Source organism: Ostrea edulis, chromosome 3 (assembly GCF_947568905.1).
Source record: "Ostrea edulis chromosome 3, xbOstEdul1.1, whole genome shotgun sequence".
Lineage (NCBI taxonomy): Eukaryota > Metazoa > Mollusca > Bivalvia > Ostreida > Ostreidae > Ostrea > Ostrea edulis.
The window spans coordinates 6,153,849-6,177,612 of record NC_079166.1 but is presented as its reverse complement, the minus strand read 5'-3'; the positions used below and the strand labels follow the sequence as shown (position 1 = coordinate 6,177,612).

The 23,764-nt window shown below is 34.7% G+C and overlaps 1 protein-coding gene across 1 annotated transcript in view; it reads right to left on the bottom strand.

Annotated features, from left to right (window-relative positions):
* LOC125676757 (atrial natriuretic peptide receptor 1-like) overlaps nucleotides 1-23,764 on the bottom strand; it is a 33,646-nt gene that overhangs the window by 387 nt on the left and 9,495 nt on the right. The window contains exons 6-18 of the mRNA XM_056158996.1: nucleotides 16,573-16,641; nucleotides 13,022-13,099; nucleotides 12,631-12,738; nucleotides 11,142-11,213; nucleotides 9,540-9,687; nucleotides 8,254-8,415; nucleotides 7,824-7,992; nucleotides 7,225-7,374; nucleotides 5,970-6,093; nucleotides 4,032-4,100; nucleotides 3,633-3,807; nucleotides 2,704-2,802; nucleotides 2,286-2,377 (exon numbers count right to left, since the gene is read on the bottom strand). Of these exons, the coding sequence (XP_056014971.1) occupies nucleotides 2,286-2,377; nucleotides 2,704-2,802; nucleotides 3,633-3,807; nucleotides 4,032-4,100; nucleotides 5,970-6,093; nucleotides 7,225-7,374; nucleotides 7,824-7,992; nucleotides 8,254-8,415; nucleotides 9,540-9,687; nucleotides 11,142-11,213; nucleotides 12,631-12,738; nucleotides 13,022-13,099; nucleotides 16,573-16,641 (1,515 nt within the window). The remainder of the gene's footprint in view (nucleotides 1-2,285; nucleotides 2,378-2,703; nucleotides 2,803-3,632; nucleotides 3,808-4,031; nucleotides 4,101-5,969; nucleotides 6,094-7,224; nucleotides 7,375-7,823; nucleotides 7,993-8,253; nucleotides 8,416-9,539; nucleotides 9,688-11,141; nucleotides 11,214-12,630; nucleotides 12,739-13,021; nucleotides 13,100-16,572; nucleotides 16,642-23,764) is intronic.

Sequence of the window (23,764 nt, the reverse complement as noted above, 5' to 3'; positions counted from 1 at the left end):
CGAATACCTCCATAGACAAATTCAAGGATTTATAAAACCGGATATACTCAATATATTCCATTGAAACTCGGAAGATCGATTGTATTTATCATTATCAACATTTCAATATGTCTGAAATAAATGTTGCTATTTGTTTCAAATTTTTGTAAATTTCATCCCCTTAATCTTTGGCGCCCTATATCTAGGAAAGAACCGGAAACGGAAGTAGGTCACCTATGACTTTTTGTTTATACAGAGAAAACAAATCTAACTGAAACATTTCATCCATTTTTAATGACCAGTAGGGAAGTTTTAGAACTTTTTCTAAAATAAATTTTTAAATCACTATCGTGATTTTGACACAAAATGTAAAGAACGATGAAGAACCTCGATGATTAATAGAATTTAACATGTCTTAAATGGATATAACATAGTTTTCGAAAATACCAAGAAAGATAACTCTTAAGAACTTTTATTTGAAAGTCGCAATTTTTAAGCCCCAACAAGTCCTTTAAAAGGTTCGAAATAGTAACCCACGGACACGTTTTTAAATTGATGTTATGATGCTCAATTTAAATCAAAAACCAGTTTGGGAATCAGATACTGATTAATATAGTTAAGGTTAAAAGACTGTTTTTTTCTTTACCTGAGGCCTCTACAGATCCCTATTCCCTCATAGTATTCATTCGAAAACCTTTTACTCTGTGGGGCATACTGCTAACATACTTGAGGAGAAATCTCATAAGGATTGCTTGCGAACATTTTGAGAAAACATGGAAGGCGGTTTTTTTTTAATTTAACATTGAAATACCAATAGGGAAATATACTTCAATGAAACTTGACACATATGTTTAAATCATGCCTAGTATTGAAAAAAAAATCATGTTTTTTAAAATATCAAGAAAGATAACTCTGAAGAACTTTTTTCTTAAGGTAGTCAATTTTGAGCTCTACAAATCCTTTAAAGGGTCAAAATAGTGACCCAAGGACACATATTTTTAGATTGAACGTTTGCTAGTAAATTCAAATCACGAAACAGTTTGGAAATCGGATGCCAAATAGCAAGATTACTGTTAAAAGACTCTGGCCCCTACATACCCCTAATCCCTTTTAGGAATCCTTTCAAAACATTTTCCTCAGTGGGGAATGCTGTTGACACATCATAGGTGTAATCTCACAAGGTTTGCTTGAGAACTTTTCGAGAGCAGGCGTTTTTACTTATTTAGCATTGGAACTCCCATAGGATTTTTCAAAGATTCCTAGAACCGGAAGTACTAATTATATTTCAATGAAACTTGGCACACATGTTTATTTTATCCCTAGTATTGACGGGACGTAACGTGGTTTTTAAAAAGCAAGAGAGATAACTCCTACGAAGTTTTTCTTAAAGTAGCAAATTTTAAGTTCCAAAACATCCCTTAAGGGATCAACATAGTTATAGTGACCCACGGACCTATGTTTTCTGATTGCCCTTTTATTGTTTAATTCAGATTACGAAACAGTTTGAAAATCAGATGCCAAATGAACATATTACTGATAAAAGACTGTTTCTTACTCTGGTCCCTACAGATTTCTAACCCCGTTTGGGAATCATTTCAAAACATTTTCCTCTGTGGGGAATGCTGTTGACATATTTCAGGTAAAATCTCGCAAGATTTCTTTGAGAAGTTTATGACAGAACGTGGCAGGCATTTTACATATTTAACATTGAAACTCCCATAGGGAAATTCAAAGATCAATAGAACCGGATTGATAGATGTTTTCCGCCACACTCAACATTTTTTCATTTATCTGGTGACGCCCAGTTTTTATTGGTCGAAGAGAGAACCCAGATACAATGTAACTGGAAAGAGACCACCGACCTTCTGAAAGTAAACTGGGAAACTTTCTTACATACTGGCGCGAGCGGGATTCGAACCAGCGCCGACAGAGGTGAGAGACCGTGTGATTTTGAGCGCGATGCTCTAACCACTCGGCCACGTATAGAACCGGAAATGTTTAATATATTTCAATGAAACTTAGCAAACTTGTATAGTTTATCACTAGTAACAATGTGTAATACCGTGGATAATTTTAAGAATGTATTTGTAGTTTTTCAAACTGACACCCTCTCTTTAAAAACGTGGGATCTACTTTTCAAACACGTTAACCTTGCTAGTATCTTTTGAACAGTGAGTGTTAGAGCTTTGATATTTCACATGCGTATGCCTTGTGATGAGATCCTTCTGTTGGTACTAAACCTTTTGCCCTTGGCATTTGACCTACGTTTAAAAAAGTTGATATTTCAGTGAACCTTTCTTTTTTACCTTGATCTGTATATTCCCTCTATCTTCCAGTACACATTTATGATGTCCATCAAGTAGATTGCGTGTACTTTCACTGCAGTGGATTCTCATTGCTTTGAAAATGAACTTCCATATTAAGGATGGATAACACAATGTGTCAGGAATTATAACGATGGTATTTCTGTATTTTAACGTTATGGCATTGAAAGATTTCAAGTTTGTATTGAGTATCATACTATTTTGGCTTAGAGACAAACCTCCTTTTGAGGTTTCTTTAGGATCTGAGTACACAATCTACACATGTCATTGATGATGGCTTGATCTATTTATTTCGGGGTTACTTTAGAGACACGCTATTCCATAATATCTGTCATTTCAACTAAATTCTATTAGAGATGTTATACATCCTTACGTTACAACATGGAAGGCATATACTTACCTTGTCCGTTGGACTCCATGCGTGACGCTGTATTCACTGTGTCACCAAACAGGCAGTAACGTGGCATTTTACAACCAACCACTCCAGCACAAACTGGTCCTGAAAAAATCATATTGAATAAAACATTCTTCAACATTGTCGAGACTCAGTGCTGAAACGTTTCTCTCGCCACGAGACACGCCACATAACATACCAACCGACTGTAGATGGGCATTGTACTACTCCTACAGTCCCTGACACTTTCTATCCTATCATTGCATTCCCTCGTCGAACATTCACAGTGAGTTCAACATTTGCGCTCCGTTCGATCTCCATTCGCTCTCCACTCATCGTTAACAAAGCGTCCATGGATCGCTCACCATACGTCCACAGTCCGTTCAGTGTTCATTTATATCCGTTGTTGATCGGATAGTATATGGAAGCATTTTATTTATCTTACTGATCATTAATATTGATTTGTATTTCCCTCAGTGAATTGTCCTTAGAAAACAGAAACATTAATATTTGAGCTCAATCAATGTTTTTGTACTCTCAATATTAAGTTTGATTTTTGTGGTTCATAATTTTTCCAGGGGCGTTTTATCAACAGTGTTCAGATCTTCATATTCTATATACATGTTTATACCACGAAACAGAAATATATTTCAAGGACAAGCCTGCGATTTGTGAAATAAATGCAAATCGTGACACAGGACATCTACATGTACTTCAACTGTTTTTGTTATATCATTGACGTACACATGCCCCGAAAAACAGAGTGTGAATACATGTCCAAGCAAGTATGATCAAAGTCATTAAATTCTCAGAAAGTAGATCAATTAAATGTTTTGAGACTCGTAATCAGAGTATATGTATCATAGCAAACAATTTAAACATATATTCTTAAATTAGAATATGCCCTTTAGAAAATACGGATCTTATCTATGCACCAGAATGGATTCCGATCCGCGCAGACAAAGGAGTGTTTGGCTTATGTCTAATTTTGAAAACATTCACTTTCTGTAGAATAGACCATGACATCTTTGCTATTTCTACAACGTGCTGATCTCCATTCCTCACAGGCAGCCCAGAAACAACCATGTATGCATCGCCTATAGTCTCAACCTACAACAATGGTTGATGAATTAATTTCATAAGCAGTGTATATTGATGATAGGCGAAGATAACGAACTGTGGTAAATTTCATAACTCTTATAAGTAATGCAGAATACAGAGCTGGGAGAACACGGAACCCTAGCTTTCTCAGAGGTGGATTCAGAGAAGAAAGTATCCCCTGAAAAAGAAAAGATATCAACATACATCCGTCACTTTAGGTTTTCAAATATTACCTTGTAGACATCGAAATTGTCGATGATTTTGTCGAAGCACGTGTACAGATCATTTAACAGGTCAACTATCTACAACAAATTGCAAAAAAGAATTTGAGGCCTCATCAATTATTTGTTCTTTACTGCTTGCATTCAATTGACACCTATGACCTAGATTGTTCTAGAGTATGTTTACTTTCTTTTAGTAGTAAGATAACGTAAAGATTGCATCGTTGTCTTTCAAAAGTATACTAGAAAATTTATTCTTATTATAAATGCACAGTGATTTTTTTATGATAAAAAACTCTAATTAGGAAAGCTCTGGTTAGACATTTCCTATGCATTTTGGATTTTTATTATTCTGGGAACTAGAATTTTGGAAATCAAGGGCTTTCATATGTACTAAAATTAGGGTTGTGACCCTTTAACAAGGGGAGATAATTAGGAAAATGTAAACAAAAGTAGTGGTTGCTAAAAAATCTTCTTCTCAAGAAACACTGGGCAAATTATCACCAAATTTGTGTATAAGGATGAGGATAGGTTGTAGATAAAAAATTGTTCAAGGCATCATCTTGGGGCAAAGGGTGTGGTCTCAAGGTTACTTCAAAGTTGACCTTAAATTTTGTTTTGTTAAAACTTTGATATTTTGCTTAGTATAAGGACTAGGATCAACAAAATTTGTCAGCTGAGGCATCTTAGGACCTAATATCATGTTGTCTCAAAAGTAGGTCATGGTGACCTACTTTTTGAATTTCGCAGGTAATTATTATTAATAATGGATTTTGATGCATATCTTGGACACTTTTGAGCCTATGATTATCAAAAGTTGTCAGTTGATGGATCATGGGACTTTTAAGTGCGTCATGTGAAAAGTATGTCACCATGACGTACTTTCTGAATGTTATGGCTAATCATTTATGAATACATTTTAGGTTGTTATTTCAGATACCGAGAGGTTTAGAATCATCAAACCTTGTAAGTTGATGCATCTAGAGGCCTCGAAACATATTTATAAAAAAAAGTAGATCATAGTGACCTACTTTTTGAATTTTGCAGACATTCAAATTTCACATTTTCAATCTTAGATGCATATTTTGGACATTATGAAAGCTAGGATCATCAAACTTTGTCAGTTGATGCATCTTGAGTCTTCATAGTTTGTTGACCAAAAAATAAGTCACCGTGACCTACTTTTGGAATTTGACGGCTATATTTTAATATTTCAGATACTATTTGACTTACAATTTTCAAACTTTGTCAGTTGATGTATGTTGAGTCTTCAGAGTGTGTTGACGAAAAAGTAGGTCACCATGACCTATTTTGGGATTTTGACGGCTCTATTTGAATATTTCAGATACTATTTGACTTACAATCATCAAACTTTGTCAGTTAATGGGTCTTGAGTCTTCAGAGTGTGTCGACCAAGAAGTAGGTCACTGTGACCTACTTTTGGAATTTGACGTTTATATCTGAATATTTCAGATACTATTTGACTTAAATTATCAAACTTTGTCAGTTGATGCATCTTGAATATGGAGTGTGTAGAACAAAAAGTAGGTCTCTGTGGCTTCTTTTGGAATTTGACGGCTATATTTGAATACTATTTGACTTGTCAGTTGATGCATCTTGAGTCTTAAGTGTGTCGATCAAAAGAGGTCACCGTGACCTACTTTTAGACAGTTACATTTAAATTTTCAGGTACTATTTGACTTAACATCATCAAACTATGTTAATTGATGAATCTTGGTTAGTGAGAATTTTTGCCTGTTCTACAATGTATCAGAAGAGCGATTCTAGGCCCATGGGCCTCTTGTTATCTTATCATGTAGAATCCTTCGGATAAATACTGTCTCGTTAGAATATAAAACAAAACGTGTAATAAAAGAGCACGATTGGTGGCCATAGGAATTCCAACAGACAAATACGATAGTTGAAACCAGTTTATCAAAAAGAAAATACCTGCATTGGGGTACTCTCTGATGAAATCTCCGTAAACCCAACAATATCACTGAAATAAATCGTAACACACGTGTAAGCTTCCGGTTCCACCACTCTACCACTCTTTAATTTGTCGACGACACTTCTGAACAAATAAAAAAAATCGATATAAAAGATAAAGATGAAAGGTGAAGATAACGAACAGAGAGAGGGCTGAGTAGGCTGTTCTTACAACTTAATCCCATTCACTTACATTGTATTAGTGAATAAAATAATGTTTAAATTAGATAACGAACATTGACCTATCTAATGGCTCTTGTAAGAAATGCAAAATAAAGACCTCATGATTTGACCTATGCAAAGATCCTACAGATTAATGAAAAATTGTTATATTCTGTAGCAAGTATATGTCCAATATATTAATACCGTAAATGCTGTGGTATCCACAACACGTTTGCAGACCATCATAATGGCACCGTCCCGGTTATGCTTTGACTTAAAAAATTGTATCTTTGGAAACTTCCACCTCGTGTGGTTTTTGAAAAGACGAATATAAAATGCTTCCACCCCGTTCTAAATTTACCCGAAAGCATTGATGAAAACTTTAGTACAATGCAATTTGCATAGTTTGAATTCATTCATTCAGGATTAGAGTGAAATTTGCGACAATGAAACGATAAGATATGTGTGTTGAGAAAGATCAGATGTTACATCGCTGTGTAACCTGTATCCCTCCATTGTATCCCTTAAATGGACCTTTTTCACATTTCGAATGCGACTTTTCTGAATTTGTACATGTACATCATCATATACACCACTATTGAAATGCTTCCCTCATCCACATACGTCCATCTGACTATGGCTAACAATAAGAAAGAAGTAAAATGCAAATTACAGCATACCACTTTTCACTATATGGGGAAACTTTCATGCGATTTTGGGGTTTTCCTCTTGTCTGGTGGTTCTTGAAAACATATGTTTAATTACCGATATTATCATACTGAAAAGCGGCATATGAACAGTATATCCCTTCACTCCAGCGACAATGTTTTCGTCTACTTAAGTACACCTGTTTACCTATGATGCTTTATATCAAGTTTGGTTGAAATTGATTCTTTAAAAAATGAAGGAAACGATTAAAGTTAATAAGCGAACAGTCTGTCGGACGACATGTATACACTTCGATCCGAAAAAAAAACCCCAACTCAGTTGTTTCTTTGGGTGATCTAATACGTACAAGAAGGGATATACTAATACCATGTTTACAACGTTATACCTCGGCAGAACTTCATGGAGTAGTTCTTCTGATCTCCTCTTCTCTTCAATCAGGTTCTGTGTCCTTTCTTCAACCAGCCCCTCTAGGTTATCAGCATATTCTTCCATACGGGATAGCAGTGTGTCAAGTAATTTGTCACCGGATCTATCCCTTTAGAGACAAAAAATGAAGAGGATGAACGAAACGGTATAGCAATTTAGCTCACAATCTCTCCGTAGGAGATTTTAATTTACAATTAGTTCTGTTTAAACCATAAATTTGTGTACTCCACGTTGCTATGAATATCAAACCTGAAATTAATTTCCAATGGAGTTTATTTCAAACTTATTTACACAACAATTCATCACGCAAGCATTTAGTTTCAATTTGTATGGATTTTGTGGATAGTCCTATCCTGCGAATGTCGAAGTATATACTGTTTCAATGTACATAAACCATATCAAGTGGATGATTTATATCCCAACAGAACTACAATAACTTGACAAAGTGGCGACACGGATTCAAATGATTCCACAGTGTTGTCTAACCAGAAAAGAAATTAATTTCCGAAAGTAAGTTGGATTAAACAAATTTGATTGGGCTTAAAATTTCACAATTACCATCGTAGTTTTCTTGATTCCTTTCGTATGACATGGAAAGTTGGTCTTGATTTGGGGTCTTCGTCCCAGCACATCTTCATCAGTCTTTCTATATCTCTGTTGATCTCTACCAAGTCTATACGTGGGCGGAATGGTGTTTGGTTCACATGTTTCAGTTTCGTTACAATCTCTGTTCAACATACAACGTGTACACAGGTGATGATAGGAAACTTTGATTAATCACTGTTAACAGGTATCATGAGCTGTTTGATCGTTGCCTTCACAGAATAACTACTACATGACAACTATTTTGTTTTCTTTATAATTCCGCATGAAGAACTTATATGCGAACGCTAGATAATGCTACGACAATATTTATGATTTTAATTTAAGATTCCTATTAATCGTTTTGTATTACCTTAGCAAAAGATGGAAGACCTAAAATAAATACCATCTAATGTCAAAAAATATCGATCATCTTCAAATGGTTCCTTCCGAGAGAGAACTTCATACAGTATTATAGCAAAACTGTAAACGTCAGCGCACTGCATCTCGGTGATGTCTGTCTTCGTTACCGATTTTCGAAGAAGCTCAGGAGCAACCCAGAGACACTCTAAAGAAAAAACGTTAATAAGAATCAGCCCCGAGATACTATACAGTAATTACGTTTTACGAGTTGGGCAAACACGGACCCCTGGATATATCAAATGTGGGATCAGGTGACTAGGATGGGTGAACATCCCCCATCGACTGATCACACCTGCCGTGAGCCTTATCCCTTGATCAAGTAAATGGAGTAATCCGTAGTTGAAATCAGTGAACCAAGAACGATTTAACTATCGGTATGAAACACGCCAGGCAGCATTTGACCCAATGATAGGTTGTATTGACAAACAAGATCATTATAACGACCACAGACTCTGCGAAATGCTGACTTTAAACGAGACTGTTGAAGCATCATAAAAATCAGCCCAGATCCTTTACATGAAAAATGTACATGAAAAGTGAAGATAACGAACAGTGATCAATCTCATAACTCCTATCAGCAATACAAAATAGATAGTTAGGCAAACACGGACCCCTAGACACACTAGAGGTGGGATCATGTGCCTATGGGGAGTAAGCATCTCCTGTCGACCGGTCATATCCGCCGTGAGCCCTATATCCTAATCAGGTAAACGGAGTTATCCGTAGTCAAAATCAGTATGCCAAACAATCGGTATGAAACACGCCAGATAACATTAAGCCCAATGATAGGTTGTATTGACGAACTAGCATAGCAATCTGTCCGCAGACACTCAGTAAAAATTACCTATGATGTCAAAAGCGTTGCCCTTATATTCATTGTGGGGGATGGTCGTGTAAAGTGATACAATTTGATGATGTTGATATTGGGAAACGTTTTGTGATTTCAATTTTCTCGGAATTTTGTGAATTCATCTTGTATTGATACCACTTTTTGATTTTGTTTTGACATAAAAGACAAAGCAACCTACATTTTTCTTAGCAAATCAATTAACTGTTCAAATATTCGAATCAATTTCATCATCTGCACCTATTCGAATCGGAAACCATTCAAATGATTTGACAACTATTAAAATCACCGTTGTGCACGCAGTGATCCGTGAATGTACGTTACGAAAATTAAAATAATGAGAAACATCCTTGAAAATGTTTATTATATAACACTAAAATGCCTATTTAACTATCTAATCGATTCACTATTACATGTTTTACTTTCATTGCGTTCATCAATTTCAAAATCTCGTAAGGATTGTATTCCAAAATCGGTAACTTTCAGGACGAATCTGCTGTCAATGACACAGGATCTGCTGGTTAGGTTTCCGTGATACCAGATGTTAGAAGAGTGGATATATTCCATTGCCTACAAGTAAGGAAGTAGTAAAACATTATACCACTGGAGAAATATACTAATATACGAGTTCATTGTTTCATTTTCTTCGCAAAACTATCCTTTAAAATGTTGAATGAAAGGTGAAGATAACGAACAGTGATCAATCTCTGATCTCATATAAGCAATACAAATTAGCGAGTTGGGCAAAAACGGACCCCTGGATATACCAAGGTGTGAGTAAGCACCCCTTGACTGTAATAAATCAAGGATGTAACAATCATTTAAAGAGATGACATTGTAATTACTTGAACCTTTGAACTAAAACTTTTAGAAATGATTCCTTTGAAATACCATTAAATTCTCCTGGGCTTTCGGGATCGTACAATGTACGTTTGTATTTGTGGTATCTGGTTGTTTTTTTTCAATCTATACCAGATCGGTAACACGAGAACACATTAAATCACATGAAAAGGTGAAGGCAATGGACAGTGATGAATCTCACAACTTCTACAAAAACCACCAAATTAAGAGGAGGACAGATATGGATCTCTGGACACAACAGAAGTGTGATTAAGTGTCCCCTATCGGTCATATCTGCCATGAACCCTACATCTAGATCAGGTCAATTGAGTAATCCGTAGTCAACATCAGTTTGCAAAGAATGGTCTCAGAGGATATTCTACCCAATGATAGGTTGTATTGGTATACTATATCATTATATTGACCATATAATTTGCAAAATATTGACTCTAAATGAGACCCTTGCAACCAATGTATCTAGGCAATCTACTGACAAACAAGTTGATGGTCCAGGGGTTTCAACAGTCTCGTTTAAAATCCGTATTTCGCAAATTATATGGTTGTTATAACGATCTAGTTTGCCAATATAACCTATCACTGGGTAAAATGCTGCCTGACGTATTTTATACCGATTGCTAGACCGTTCTTGGCACACCGTTTCTGACTACGGTTAACTCCATTTACCTGATCAATATATAGGGGTCACAGCGGGTGTGACCGGTCGACAGGGGATGCTTACTCCTCCTAGGCACCTGATCCCACCTCTGAAGTGTGCAGGGCTCCATGTTTGCCCAACTCTTTATTTTGTATTGGCTATGAGTTATGAAATTGATCAGTGTTCATACAGGTGACAATGGAATATTACTGGGTAAATATGAGAAGTTGACGATGGATCATCTGAAGTCCAGATGAAGTTTGTGAAAAAAAGTGGAATTATCAATTTGCCGTGTTTCTTAAACAACATATCTAATGATGAAGGCTTATTGATGTGTTTCATATTGAGGTCACTGTAACATTAAGAAAGCTACATGAAAAAAAATCTTTGAAAATAGTATGCTCCATAGTATCACAGTAGTGCTTTCATGCAGTATAGTTAGTCAACACTCTTTTTACAAATACTTACAAATTCAAATATGTAATAAGACATGTCAAATGCAGGAAAAAAATATTCGTATGATTTTTACCTGAATTATGTCACTGATTAAGGATATTCGAAATTCCTTGTTCAAGTCCAATGAATTCTTTGTTAGAATATCCTGTAAAAGAATATAATGATTAGAAGGTACAAATCTAAAGTTGACGTGCCAATATACGAAATACACATGATTAAGGATTTCATGAAGCTGAATATGAAAACACTGCAGTACTAGAAGCGAGAGCACCTATCTTTTAATGCTGATCCCGATTCCGAATATAAACTAAAATATTTTGATATCCTCACATTTGAACTTTGTTGTAATGATGAAAATACATTTATCAAAAGGTCTTTAGAACATATTTCAAAGCCTTCATCCCATAATGTCTTGAGATTACTTTTCACAGAAATGAAAGTGATATGATGCCTGAATTTGCTAATGATTTACAAAATACACTGGCGGATACAACAAAAACTAAATGTCAAGGTTCCTAAATTCAAAATTACCAATGAATGGTGAAGATAACGAACAGTGATCAATTTCATAACGCCTATAAAGGATATAAAATAGAGAGAGTTGGGCAATCACGGACCTCTGGGTATACCAGAGGTGGGATCAGGTGCCCTGGAGGAGAAATCATCCCCTGTCCACCGTTCACACCCACCGTGAGCCCTATATCTTGATCAGGTGAACGGAGTTATTCGTAGTCAAAATAAGTGTGTTACGAACGGCCTAACAATCGGGAAAAAACACGGACCCCTGGGCGTATATACAAATTATAATGTTTTTAAATTTCATCTTAATCATACAGTATTTAGGAAAAGAACCATTATGTTCTTTTAAAGTTTCCAACTCTATAATTACAATGCTTTTCACCGTATATCAAGGTAATACCAAATAGATGCGTAAAGTTTTCCTCCGATACATTTATTCAAAAGTTAAAAATTTTGCAGTGAAATATAATGTAGACATAAATTGATTTACTTTGATTGCTTTCTGTTTTGATTTAAAAGGTAAATTGACCTGGTAATTAATTTCCATGTATCAAAAATTGTACATTATCTAGAGCTTTAGTGCCGATCATGCTTGAATTAAGTATCTCCCCCTTTTTTTTTTATAAATACCCAACGTAATATTAAGATCAAAATGCAAATTGAAAGCTTAATAGATTTCTTCGAAGCATAATTACTAAGGATATTAAGAGTTTCATTGTTGAGGTATCTTTAATTCATTATTGTAGAGAAAATATTTAGTGTTTGTAAGACATAAAAGAAAGACGAGCTTGCGATCATTATAATATAATGAGCGATGATGGATAATGACACTAAATAACAAATAAAGAGGAAACCACTGAAAAATACATGATCCTTTCAAGTTACATTTTGCTAGCATGCTTCAAACATTATCAGAAGATATTTATAACATTACCTTCTGTACTGGGGTTCTCTTCTCAATTTTATCAATTAAGATGATCTTACAGAAATCAAAGTAGATCACAGATAAAGTCAATGCAGAGTTTATGAAAATGTTAACATACCCTTAAATCACCGCGTGAGCAGAATTCAGTAAGGGAAAACAACTGATCAGAGTCGTTCTCTGTGAGACCAATGAATTTAGTCAAATTGGTACAATTTACGTCTCTTAACTGAAACGAGAAAGGTAGATATATAGTTATCAAGATGTTATATTCTACCTGTAACGAGAAAGGTAGATATATAGTTATCAAGATGTTATATTCTAACTGTAACGAGAAAGGTAGACATATAGTTATCAAGATGTTATATTCTAACTGTAACGAGAAAGGTAGATATATAGTTATCAAGATGTTATATTCTAACGAAGAATGTACATTCATTGTAATCTCGTTTGGAACACGATAAATCTCTTTAAATTAGCATGTAGTATGTCATCACTATTTGTAGCTTTACCTGTAATAATTCCAGGAATAGAATTCGACTGGTTAAAAATGACTTTTTCTTGAATTCGAAAAGATTAACTTTTGATCCCTGCAATGAATATTCATATGTTTTAGATACAGACAATTGTATGTTGGGGTACCTTATATTACAGTATGCATAGATCCCATAAATGAGAGATAGAGATAACGAACAGTGCTCAATCTCATAACTCCTATAAGCAATAAAAAATAGGGGGTTGGGCAAACACAGACCCCTGAATATACCAGAGGTGGGATCAGGTGCCTAGGAGGAGTAAGCATTCCCTCACGACCTGTCACACCTGCCGTGAGCCCTATATCTTGATCAGGTAAACGGAGTTATCCGTAGTCAAATTTATTGTGCCAGGAACAGCCAAATAATATGTATGAAAGAGGTCAGACAGCATTTGACACAATGATAGGTTGTATTGGCAATCTAGATTGTTATCACGAGCATATAATTTGCGAAATGCTGACTTTAGACGAGATTGTTGAAACCCCTGCACCATCAGTTTGTTCGTCAGTAGCCTTCCTCGAACTGAAAACAGAGCATCAGCTGAACAAGGTATTGCGTATTGAATCACTTGAGAGATCTAAACACCATATGCAGGTGATAATGGAATGATGCTACATGAACATGAGAGGTTGACGATGGAGAAGATAAAAACATCCCATTTATCACAAAGTTTAGTTGTTAGTTTTTGTTAATATCTATTTTCAATAAAATATTCAATTATGAATCAGACATGGACGGCTCTGTTTTGTCTTTTATTTCGAGTTCATAGGGATACAGCGAATCGACATATGAATGAACATTATTAGTGTTGATAAATGGAACGTCGTCGATAAATTTAAATCTTGCATTAAAAGCCACAGCAGGAATTTTTTCTTTCTTCTCACGTTTAATTTTTAAAAAATAAATTATGCTTCATAAGAATATAAAAACAGGCCAGCTAATAAAGGAACGCAATTCGTGCCCATGAGAATTCCAATAGATTGTTGGAAGACCTGATCACCAAGGACTACGAAGATATTGTAATTGGGGAACTTTAGCACATTTTCAATTTCAACTTCAGAGTACTTGTGCGTGGAAACAAAGTGGTGTTTGACAAAGTATTTTTATATGACTGATGACTAGGATATGAATGTCTCCGGTTTCCATTTTTGTTGAAGAAGCAACTGTCTATAATGTCAAAAACTATAGTATTTAATTTATCGTGATGAATGGTCGGGTGAAGTGTTGAAAAGTCATACGTTTTGATGTTGTTGATTTGAGAAACGCTTTTGCGATTTCATGTTTACTAAAAATTCTTTAGGGTTTTGTTTAAAATCTTCATTTGATTTACATAACTTCTGGAATATGCAATGGCGTAGTTGAAGTTTTTCCTTCGCGGCTGTTAATATTTTTCGTGAGCAGCAAAAACAGAGGCTTGATAGAAAACCTATTGGATCAAGCAGTGTTTGTAAGATTTTTTATGAAGTTTAAGAATCCAGTATAAGTACATTACGTCATGTTCGTCCATTGACTGGAATATTGGAACACTAATTTTGACTACGGATAACTCCGTTTACCTGAACAAAATATAGGGCTCACGGCGGGTTTGACAGGTCGACAGGGGATGCTTACTCCTCCTAGACACCTAATTTCACTTCTGGTATATGCAGGGGTCCGTGGCTGTCCAACTCTCTATTTTGCATTGCTTATAGGAGTTATGCGATTGATCAGTGTTCGTTATCTTCACCTTTCATATCAAATGCGTCTAAAACTGAAGCATGGTTTTGAAGAATTTCACCTTTTAAAAGGGCAGTTGCAGTATAAGTACGACTACCAAAAGTGGAATTAATGCCCAGTTTACGTTTACAATACAGTTGTAATGAGCCTTACAAACTAAGCCAATGTTGTTACAAGCTTTACCAGCTGGAACGAAAATATATTCCTTATTATCCTATTTAATTCTTTTTTCACTTTTGATTTACTACACACAGAAGGATAAATGGTACGTAATTTTGTTTTGATGTGTCTAACACGAGATTTTGATATCTCTCTTACACTTTTAATCAATTCTGATAATGAATGAAGTTTTTTTTTTATATTTAGCCCATCGTCCAGTATAATCTTCGACATAATCCATAATAAAGATGAAGTTCTGTCGCCAATTGAACGACCGAGGTTCTCTGTATCTAAAACCTTTACATTAAGTTATTTTAGGTCCTCATTTTCAACTATATCAACATCAGAAGTAATGACATGTCCAGGTGGACTATAGTTCAAAGAAGACGAAGAACAAGAATACGTCGGTGGATTAAGCATAAGATGGTCTATAACTAGGCACTGCAAAATTTGTTTATAACATTAGAAAGTTTGGATGCAATAGCAGAAGTATATTTGTAAGAGATGCAGGGTGTAAAATTAGGTCTCAAGGCGGATGTGACCGGAGAACAGGAGATGCTTACGCCTCCTACGCACCTGATTCCAACTCTGGCGTGTTTACAAGTCCGTATTTGCCATACTCTAAACATAGCATTCCTTATAGGAGTTATGCGATGAATCACATTTGTTATCTTCACCTTTTCATTAGATATTGGATACACATTTCTAAACGATTTTGCTAAAGGTTTCTGTCAATGCTTGCAAGATATTGCCGTTGTCAGAAAAGGTGCAATTATATCATCCAATTGTCCTGGTTATTATAATAGTTATTTCATGTGTCACTTTCAAGATATTTTATGAATCAAAAAGGGAAAAAATGCATCATCATAGTTCAGCATCAGTCCACGTCTCTAAATTGTCTATGAACTTGAAATTACACAATTGTGGGTTCGGATAAAGAATGACGTCAGAGGCCATTTTCACTACTGTGTTGTAATTCCAATGTTATATATTAAAACTGTTTTGATTGGGCAAAGATAAAGCTGAACGAGAGTTTACACATCAATAAATCTGAAAACATGATGTATTCATATACACCTGAAAACAAATGCCGTAGTGCGGGGCAAATATTAATTTTTGTTAAATGTTTAATACAGTGAATGAATTGGAATTATGAGAATCAAGCATTCTTTTGGAAGAAATATCCATAGCCTACACATCGATAAATTCTTCCAAGAAGAATGTTAATCCTATAAAGACTTAACACAGGTACCGAAGGTGGGTTAAAGTTAACACGGTGTTCACTTAAACTCGCTTTTGAGAAACAGTTAATCACATGGTAAACTTTAACACAAACATTAAAACCAATATATCACCGTGTTATAGTAAACCACCTTTCGAAAAAGTATTGCCCGCTTCTGTAAATTCATTTATATTTTATACAGTACATATATATCTTGGACAATTGCGTTTCTGATCCTGGTACATTAAAATAGAATTATTGAATTCTAACTATTCCTCGATTACTCTTCCTGATTTTTTCTCTCTGGCGGATTTCAAGTTGAAACGGGTAATATCACTTATACAATATACATGTACAATTCAACTTCAAATCCTGGTATGTCAACATAATTCGTAGGTCGTGGTGAAATGATGTAGAAAATGAAACTTACCTTGTACGAAGCTACTCTGTAGTCCATTGGTCTGCCGGTTAGACTAATGTCATCCGACATGGATTTCAACTAAAAAGTGTGATGCTTTAGATTTAGAACTTTAAAAATATTAACTAATTCACGAGTTGTACTACATATTCACAACTTATGCTATTCGGTCAGAATTTCGCTATTTTCAAACTTTTGTAGCAAGATAAATTTCACAAACTGAAGCGTTAGATTACACGACAGATAGCAGTCGATAAAATAAGAGAGAGAGAGAGAGAGAGAGAGAGAGAGAGAGAGAGAGAGAGAAAGAGAGAGTTTTCTTAGGGGAGAATTAGTCTTTTGGTGTTTTGAAATGAATTAAAAATGAATCGTAACCAGTGATGTATATGATTTGATTAAAACAAACCTTTGCTTCGGAAGCACACAAAGCGGAAAATTTACTTTGGCAAAACGAGCACCAGGTGATATCTTTCCAAGGAATCCTCCACCAATTGCTAAACAAGTCGGCGTCTCTTTTCATCTTTCTAGACGGAAATGAGGAAATAATGAGTAAATAATGAGTAAATGGTTTGATAATTAATTCCAAAGTACGCAATGTATTGCAACATTAGCGTGTTTAGGGAAACATTTGTTTATCCTGCTGCCAAATGCCTTTCAGATTTGAATGAAAAAATACTAATTTAAAGCGTGTGAGGCGGCAACATAGAACCATATTCTAGAGATGATACCGTTTGATGACGGGTTAGTTATTATGTGAGACTGTAGTACCTACGCCTGTATGTTTAATATTTTTGCATCATCAATCAAAACTTGTCATTAGAGTCTGGTCAATCATGTTTATATCGGATTCGATGTTTCTTTTGTTAAAACAACTCAAACTATATTTCGTGATCCTACTTTACCGGAAGACTGCAATACCTAGTCAAAGAAATTAGAAATGCAATGTTTCAATATATGACGAAACAAAATAATCAATCGTGTGGAAGTGTCGTTATTTCATTCAAATATTAACAGTGACAAAAGCGTGTAAATTACCTTATGGTCATGGACCTATATCTTGATCATGTAAACAGAGTTATCGGTAGTCAAAATTAGTGTACCAAGAACGATCTAAGAATCGGTATGCAACACTTCAAACAGCATTTGACCCAATGATAGATTGTATTGGCAAACTAGATCGTTATAACGACCATAGAAGTTGCGAAATGCTGTCTTTAAACGTGACTGTTAAAACCCCATTACCATCAACTTGTTTGTCAGAGCTTGCATCTATTTAAAAAAAACCTGACCGATGAGAAGTGTGAATCATGAGGTTTTGTTCCGAATATGGCCTTAATAACGGAAATCCGTTGTCACAACAGGTATGTGCACGATAAAGAACCCTCACTGCTACGGTCCTGAGCTCTAATCATAGGTCTAAATGCATGGTACTTCACCTACAGCTGGTGAAGTCTTAATATGAGGGATTTTTTTTGAAGCAATGAAAGATACTATATCAATCAATCCAGTACTTCATGAAAGCACTAGACGATTCAGATATTCACGTCTCTTCATAAATCATATCAAGTTGCAAATTCCCAATATATTTTTGTCAGGTGTTGCAAAAATCAAATGTTATATTCGCTCAAAAGGCGCTTGAAGGTGAATATTCGCTATACTATATCTTTCTTGTTCATTTAAAATCAGATAATGAAAAGATTTGAACCGTTTAATCATATTTTGATGAATATCACCATAAATTCAATTTCCCATTGCAGCCTATCATTCTGTTTGATGTATTCTGGCGCATTTCATTCAAATTTTTATGCCATTCTTTACACACGGATAACTCCGTTTAGCTGATAAAGCTCTTGGGCTGGCGGCGGTGTGTGCCCGATCGGGAAGGGATATATACTCCTGCTAGACACCTACTCTCACCTCTGGTGTGTCCAGGGGTCCGTGTTTGCCACACTATCTAGTTTGTATTGCTTATAGGAGTTATGAGATTGATCACTGTTCGTTATCTTCACCTTGCATGAATAGCAGTTAATAGATCGATCACTGTTCCTTATATTCCATTATTAAAAAGAATTGTAATACATGGTAACAAGTATGGATTCCAGTACTTCAGAACTGTGCATTGGGCGTGATTTATTTATCTACACCAACCACAAAGTATACTCCTTTCCTTGATTAAGTACAAAGGTGCATACTCATTTTTGTAGGTCATTCACATCATGCACATGCAGATTTCTCTCTCCGTATTTTGTTACCTCTGAAGTATCTAAGATTTCAGTGAAATGTATTTTAAAGAATAAACGAAAACGATAGAAATATTGTAGAATCATTAAAATAGAAGTTCGGTACCAAAAAGCAACAATTATTATATTGGGGTATGACGAGGTATTTTCAGATGTATATAGGTACATGTATTTATAATTCAGCATTACAATACACTGGTAAAGAAAATAATCATAAATTCTAGTAAGTATTCATTTCGTACTTTTTTGAAATCAAATAATTAACTATCATATTATGATCTCCTTAGAGTTTGAATGTCCACATTGAATATGATACACAAAACCAAACTGTACTTAGTTATTAGGTGAAAACCGCCTACACCGTGCACAACGGTGCAATCAAATCAAGCACCCCATTCCCTTGTGCGAAAACACATTGTGATGTCAAATTTGAACGTTCGATTTAAAGTGTTATCACTTTAAAAAGGTTCGCACCTCAGATTTGGAGTAATGTCATTTTTGGGGGGAAGTGAACTTCATAATTTCTACATTGAAGAAGAATTAGGAACTTAAAAAGAAAAACTGGGGTCGCAACGTTTGGTATTGAACTACAGTGTTCTAAACATGACCTGTTTGCACTTGAAATTATTGAATTAAACTTGATTTGTCTGTTGGTGTCAACACAACATAAGCAACAGAAATCAATCATAAAATAGATACATACTCAACATGTCCTATAACACTACAAATTAAAAACAGTTTAATGTAAAACTTATACGGTACCAATTTTGATGCACCAGATGCGCATTTCGACAAATAATGTATTTTCAGTGATGCTCAAACGAAATGTTTGAAATCCGAAATAACAATGAAGTTTTAGAGCTATTATAGGGAAAAACAGTGTGCCAAAAATGTGGAGTCAAATTCGTCTAAGGATAAGAGCTATGCGTGAGTGAGATAATACTAGTAATGGAAATAATGACCTTTTTGCACTTGAGATACGAAACAAATTCATGATATCAAATTTGAGAGTTTAAAAGGACATGTCAGGAGTAATGTCAATTTCTAAAATTTCACGTAATTTTCAAGGTCTTGTCTTGAAGGGATTGGTTCACGATTTTCGAAAGAAATATTTTTTCATTTTTATGTTAAAAATTCAAAATATAACTCATTTAATGTTGACAACCAAAATTTGGACCGTCTGAATACAAGGGTAGGAGCAATAATTTAGCCTTAAATCTGTGTTATGTAAACAAAGACTCGAGTCTTTTTATGTAAACAGACAAACCAGTGAAACATTAATTTTGTAATTTAAAGCACTTTTATTTTGTACAATCACAAAGTTTAACTTTTAAATGACACATTTTACCTAAAGTACACTTGACATGTAATTTATATTATAAACTTGGATCAATATTTATTTATTTTGAAAACTTCGTAAACAATAACACACCTCAATGTTTGTTTTCAAAACAAATAATTAACTTTCTATAATGAGCTTCTGTCATGATGAATAACCTTAATTTTTTTTGTGAAACCTTCTAAACATATTAGACTGTAGATTTGGATTATTTAGAGTGAAAAACAAAATTTGGAGGAAAATCGTGAATCAGTCCCTTTAAAATTTAAAACAGAATTTTAAAAAAGTGAAGGTTGGAGACCAATTTTTTAATTATTGGTGAAAATACTGGTTTTTTATACAAAATATCGAGTAAATTAATTCAAATTTTAAAAGATCCGGTGTTTTGCTTGGAAAAATATATCAACCAAATCAATAAATTACAATATTTGAATTGGATCCAAGTCTCAACTATTTGTATCCTAAATCATAAAACTGAAATACATGCATAGGAGTATATAAATAGAAGATATATTGGATGAAACAGAAACTGTAATATCACGCAGATCTAGAACTTTTTGATTTATCAATCCTTGCACCACTAATTAGAGTCCTCACAAAACCCTTTGAAAATTTGAATTGACACACCGTTTTTCAACTGAATGGCGTTCAGTAATAGATGTGTAATATGTTTGCACCAATGGGATCAGTATTGAACCAGTAAATACTTAATTGTAGCATCATGTGCAGTTGTGCTCAAAAGCCCAGAAGCTAACCATTTTATAATTCGAAACTTAAAATAAGAGACAGATATATGAAAGAGTTGTCTGAGTAATAATATTCACCTTTGTCGCACTGTCCCTCAAAAGATTTCAGAAAGATGCATCACCTTCAGAATTTCTTCGATGATCGCTTAAGGGGATCAACGTTTTATATAAGAAAGAATCCATGGGATATTTTCTTACAAAATCTTATTATCAAAAGAAGCACGACAAGGATAAATCATATTAACATATTCAGCAAAACCGTATATGAATCAACGCAATGTAGGGATGTACCTATGAAAAGGTGAAGATGCCTTTTTGCGAAAATGAAAGGTGAGGATAACGAACAGTGATCGATCGCCTACCTCGTACAAGGAATATAAAATGAAGAGTTGGCCATACGTGGACCCATAGATATATCAGAGGCGGATCAGGCTCCAAGGAGGAGTAAGCATATCCATTTCAACCGGTCACAAACGCTATGAATCCTTTATATTGATCAGTGAAACGAAGTTTTCCGTATTCAAAATTAGCATCTCTTTAAAAGATTTTATACAGCTAAAATTACGCATGGACATTTGAAGTGTGAAAAAATCTTACCTATACACAATCAATACGGTGATGCAAAATATCACTATTATAATCGAAAATGCAGAGGAAAAGATTTGCACCAATGGACTTTCTGTAAATATAACGTAAAGAGAAAAAACGTGTTAGACTTCACACGGAACAGTAATAGTTAGGTTTAGAACATCACAAATGCGCTAAAAATTGATGACTACTTTAATGATCCAGTGTACTGTGTATATCCCCTGATTATCAGTCGCACACGTAACCAAGGCTGATAATTGCCACATAAAAAATGAAACATCCATCACACAAACATCAGCATTAATCAAAGTATTGATAGTACTGACAGAAGAATTAAAGAACGAGACATGTTTCTTCAATTTTGTTTGCATAGAATAACTGTTATTACATGTATAATTATAGCTTAGCAGAGTGTAAACATATATATATATATATATATATATATATATATATATATATATATATATATATATCTATCTATCTATATACTGAATCATGCTGCTTCCAATATTCTGTTAGCAATCTACTTCAATGAATATGATTATAAACCTAAAAATGAATTTCGCTTCGGAAAGTTGCATGGAAAATGCAATGCTTCAACGCAGAGTAGCATGGTTCTGCATGATATGTGCAATATAATGTTTTGAAAGGTTTTTTCCATGTTTTAAAACTTGTAACCGATCCTTATGGTATAAAAAGTGAGAGAGAGAATGTTATTACATCTGTATATACGGATATTGCATGATCTGTTAAAATATGCGTATATGTACATACCTGGCTTGCGAAGGTTATGTAAACGAATGCATGTATCTGTTTTTCCCCTTCATATTCCGTCATTGTTTATGCATATTTGCTAGTGTATGATATATAAATGAATTGTGTGAAATGTGAAGATAACGAACAGTGATTAATCCCATAACTCCTGTAAGCAATCCAAAAACAGGGAGTTGAGCAAACAGGGGTCCCCTCGATATGTAAGAGGCGTGTGCATCGGAGAAGTAAACATCCCCTGTCGACTGGTCATATATCTTTATCAGGTAAGCGGAACTATCCGTAGTCAAAACCAAGAACGGCCCTACAATCGGTGTCAAACAAGACAGACATCATTTGACCCAATGAAAGGTTGCATTGACAATCTAGATGGTTATAACGACCATAGAATGCTAACTTTAAACAAGACTGTTAAAACTCCTTTACCATAAAATTGTCTGTCAGTAGCCTGCATCGATGTAAAAAGTTATACCATACGCAGAACAAACTCTTGTGTATCGAATCAATTGAGAAATATAACACCATATACAGGTGATAATGGAATATTGCTACATAAATATGAGAAGTTGACAATAGAAAAGCTGGAATCATTCCTTTTGTCATAAAGTTGAGTCGTTGGTTTGCCATTAGTATCTATTTTCAATAGAATATCTAAGTATGAAGCAGAAGTGGACGACTCTGTGATGTCCTTTATTTCGAGGTCACAGGGATACATCGAATCGACAAATGAATGAAAATTACTATTGTTAATAAATAATACGTCGACGATATATCTAACTGTAGAAATGAAGGCTACAACAAGATATTTTTCTTCTCACGTAGAAATTTTTTTTAAAAATAAAATTTGCTTCATAAGAATATAAAACAGGTCAGTTAACAAAGGAGCGCAATTCGTGCCCATGAGAATTCCAAGACACTGTTGGAAAACCTGATAATCAAAGACCACGAAGATATTGTCAATGAGGAACTGTAGCCTATGAATAATATGTTCATGTTTGTGTGTATCCGGTTAGTATGCAATGTGCTAGATTGAGAAATTATTGGTTCTCCCTACATACATAGGGAGCCAAAATCAGGTCAACTATTTTTGTATTTTAGAAATTTAATCTGCAATTTACCTTCCATATTTAAACACCCTGGTGCATTCCCAGTGAATCCGCATCGTGGTCTGTTTGCAGGGGGTCCTTTGTCATTTGGCCAATGAATTGTGTTGGAATTACTGAGATGAAATTCACCTAGAGCTCCGTGTCCAACACGCTGTAAACATAACATTTGTTGATCCATACAGTATAAGAGTGAAATAAATCAGCGTATTTAGAATTTGGTAATGTAGGAAGTGATAATCATGATGTAGTGAATATATCAAATATTATAAGGGATACATAGAATTCCATATGTAAGTGCAATTATAAATCAAAGCTATTATTTCGTCAACAAAGCCGCTGAAAATTTAATCTCGTTAAAATGAAAACATGTAGATAGCAAAATGTAGAAAGTAAATGCAATACTATTTGTGCAAG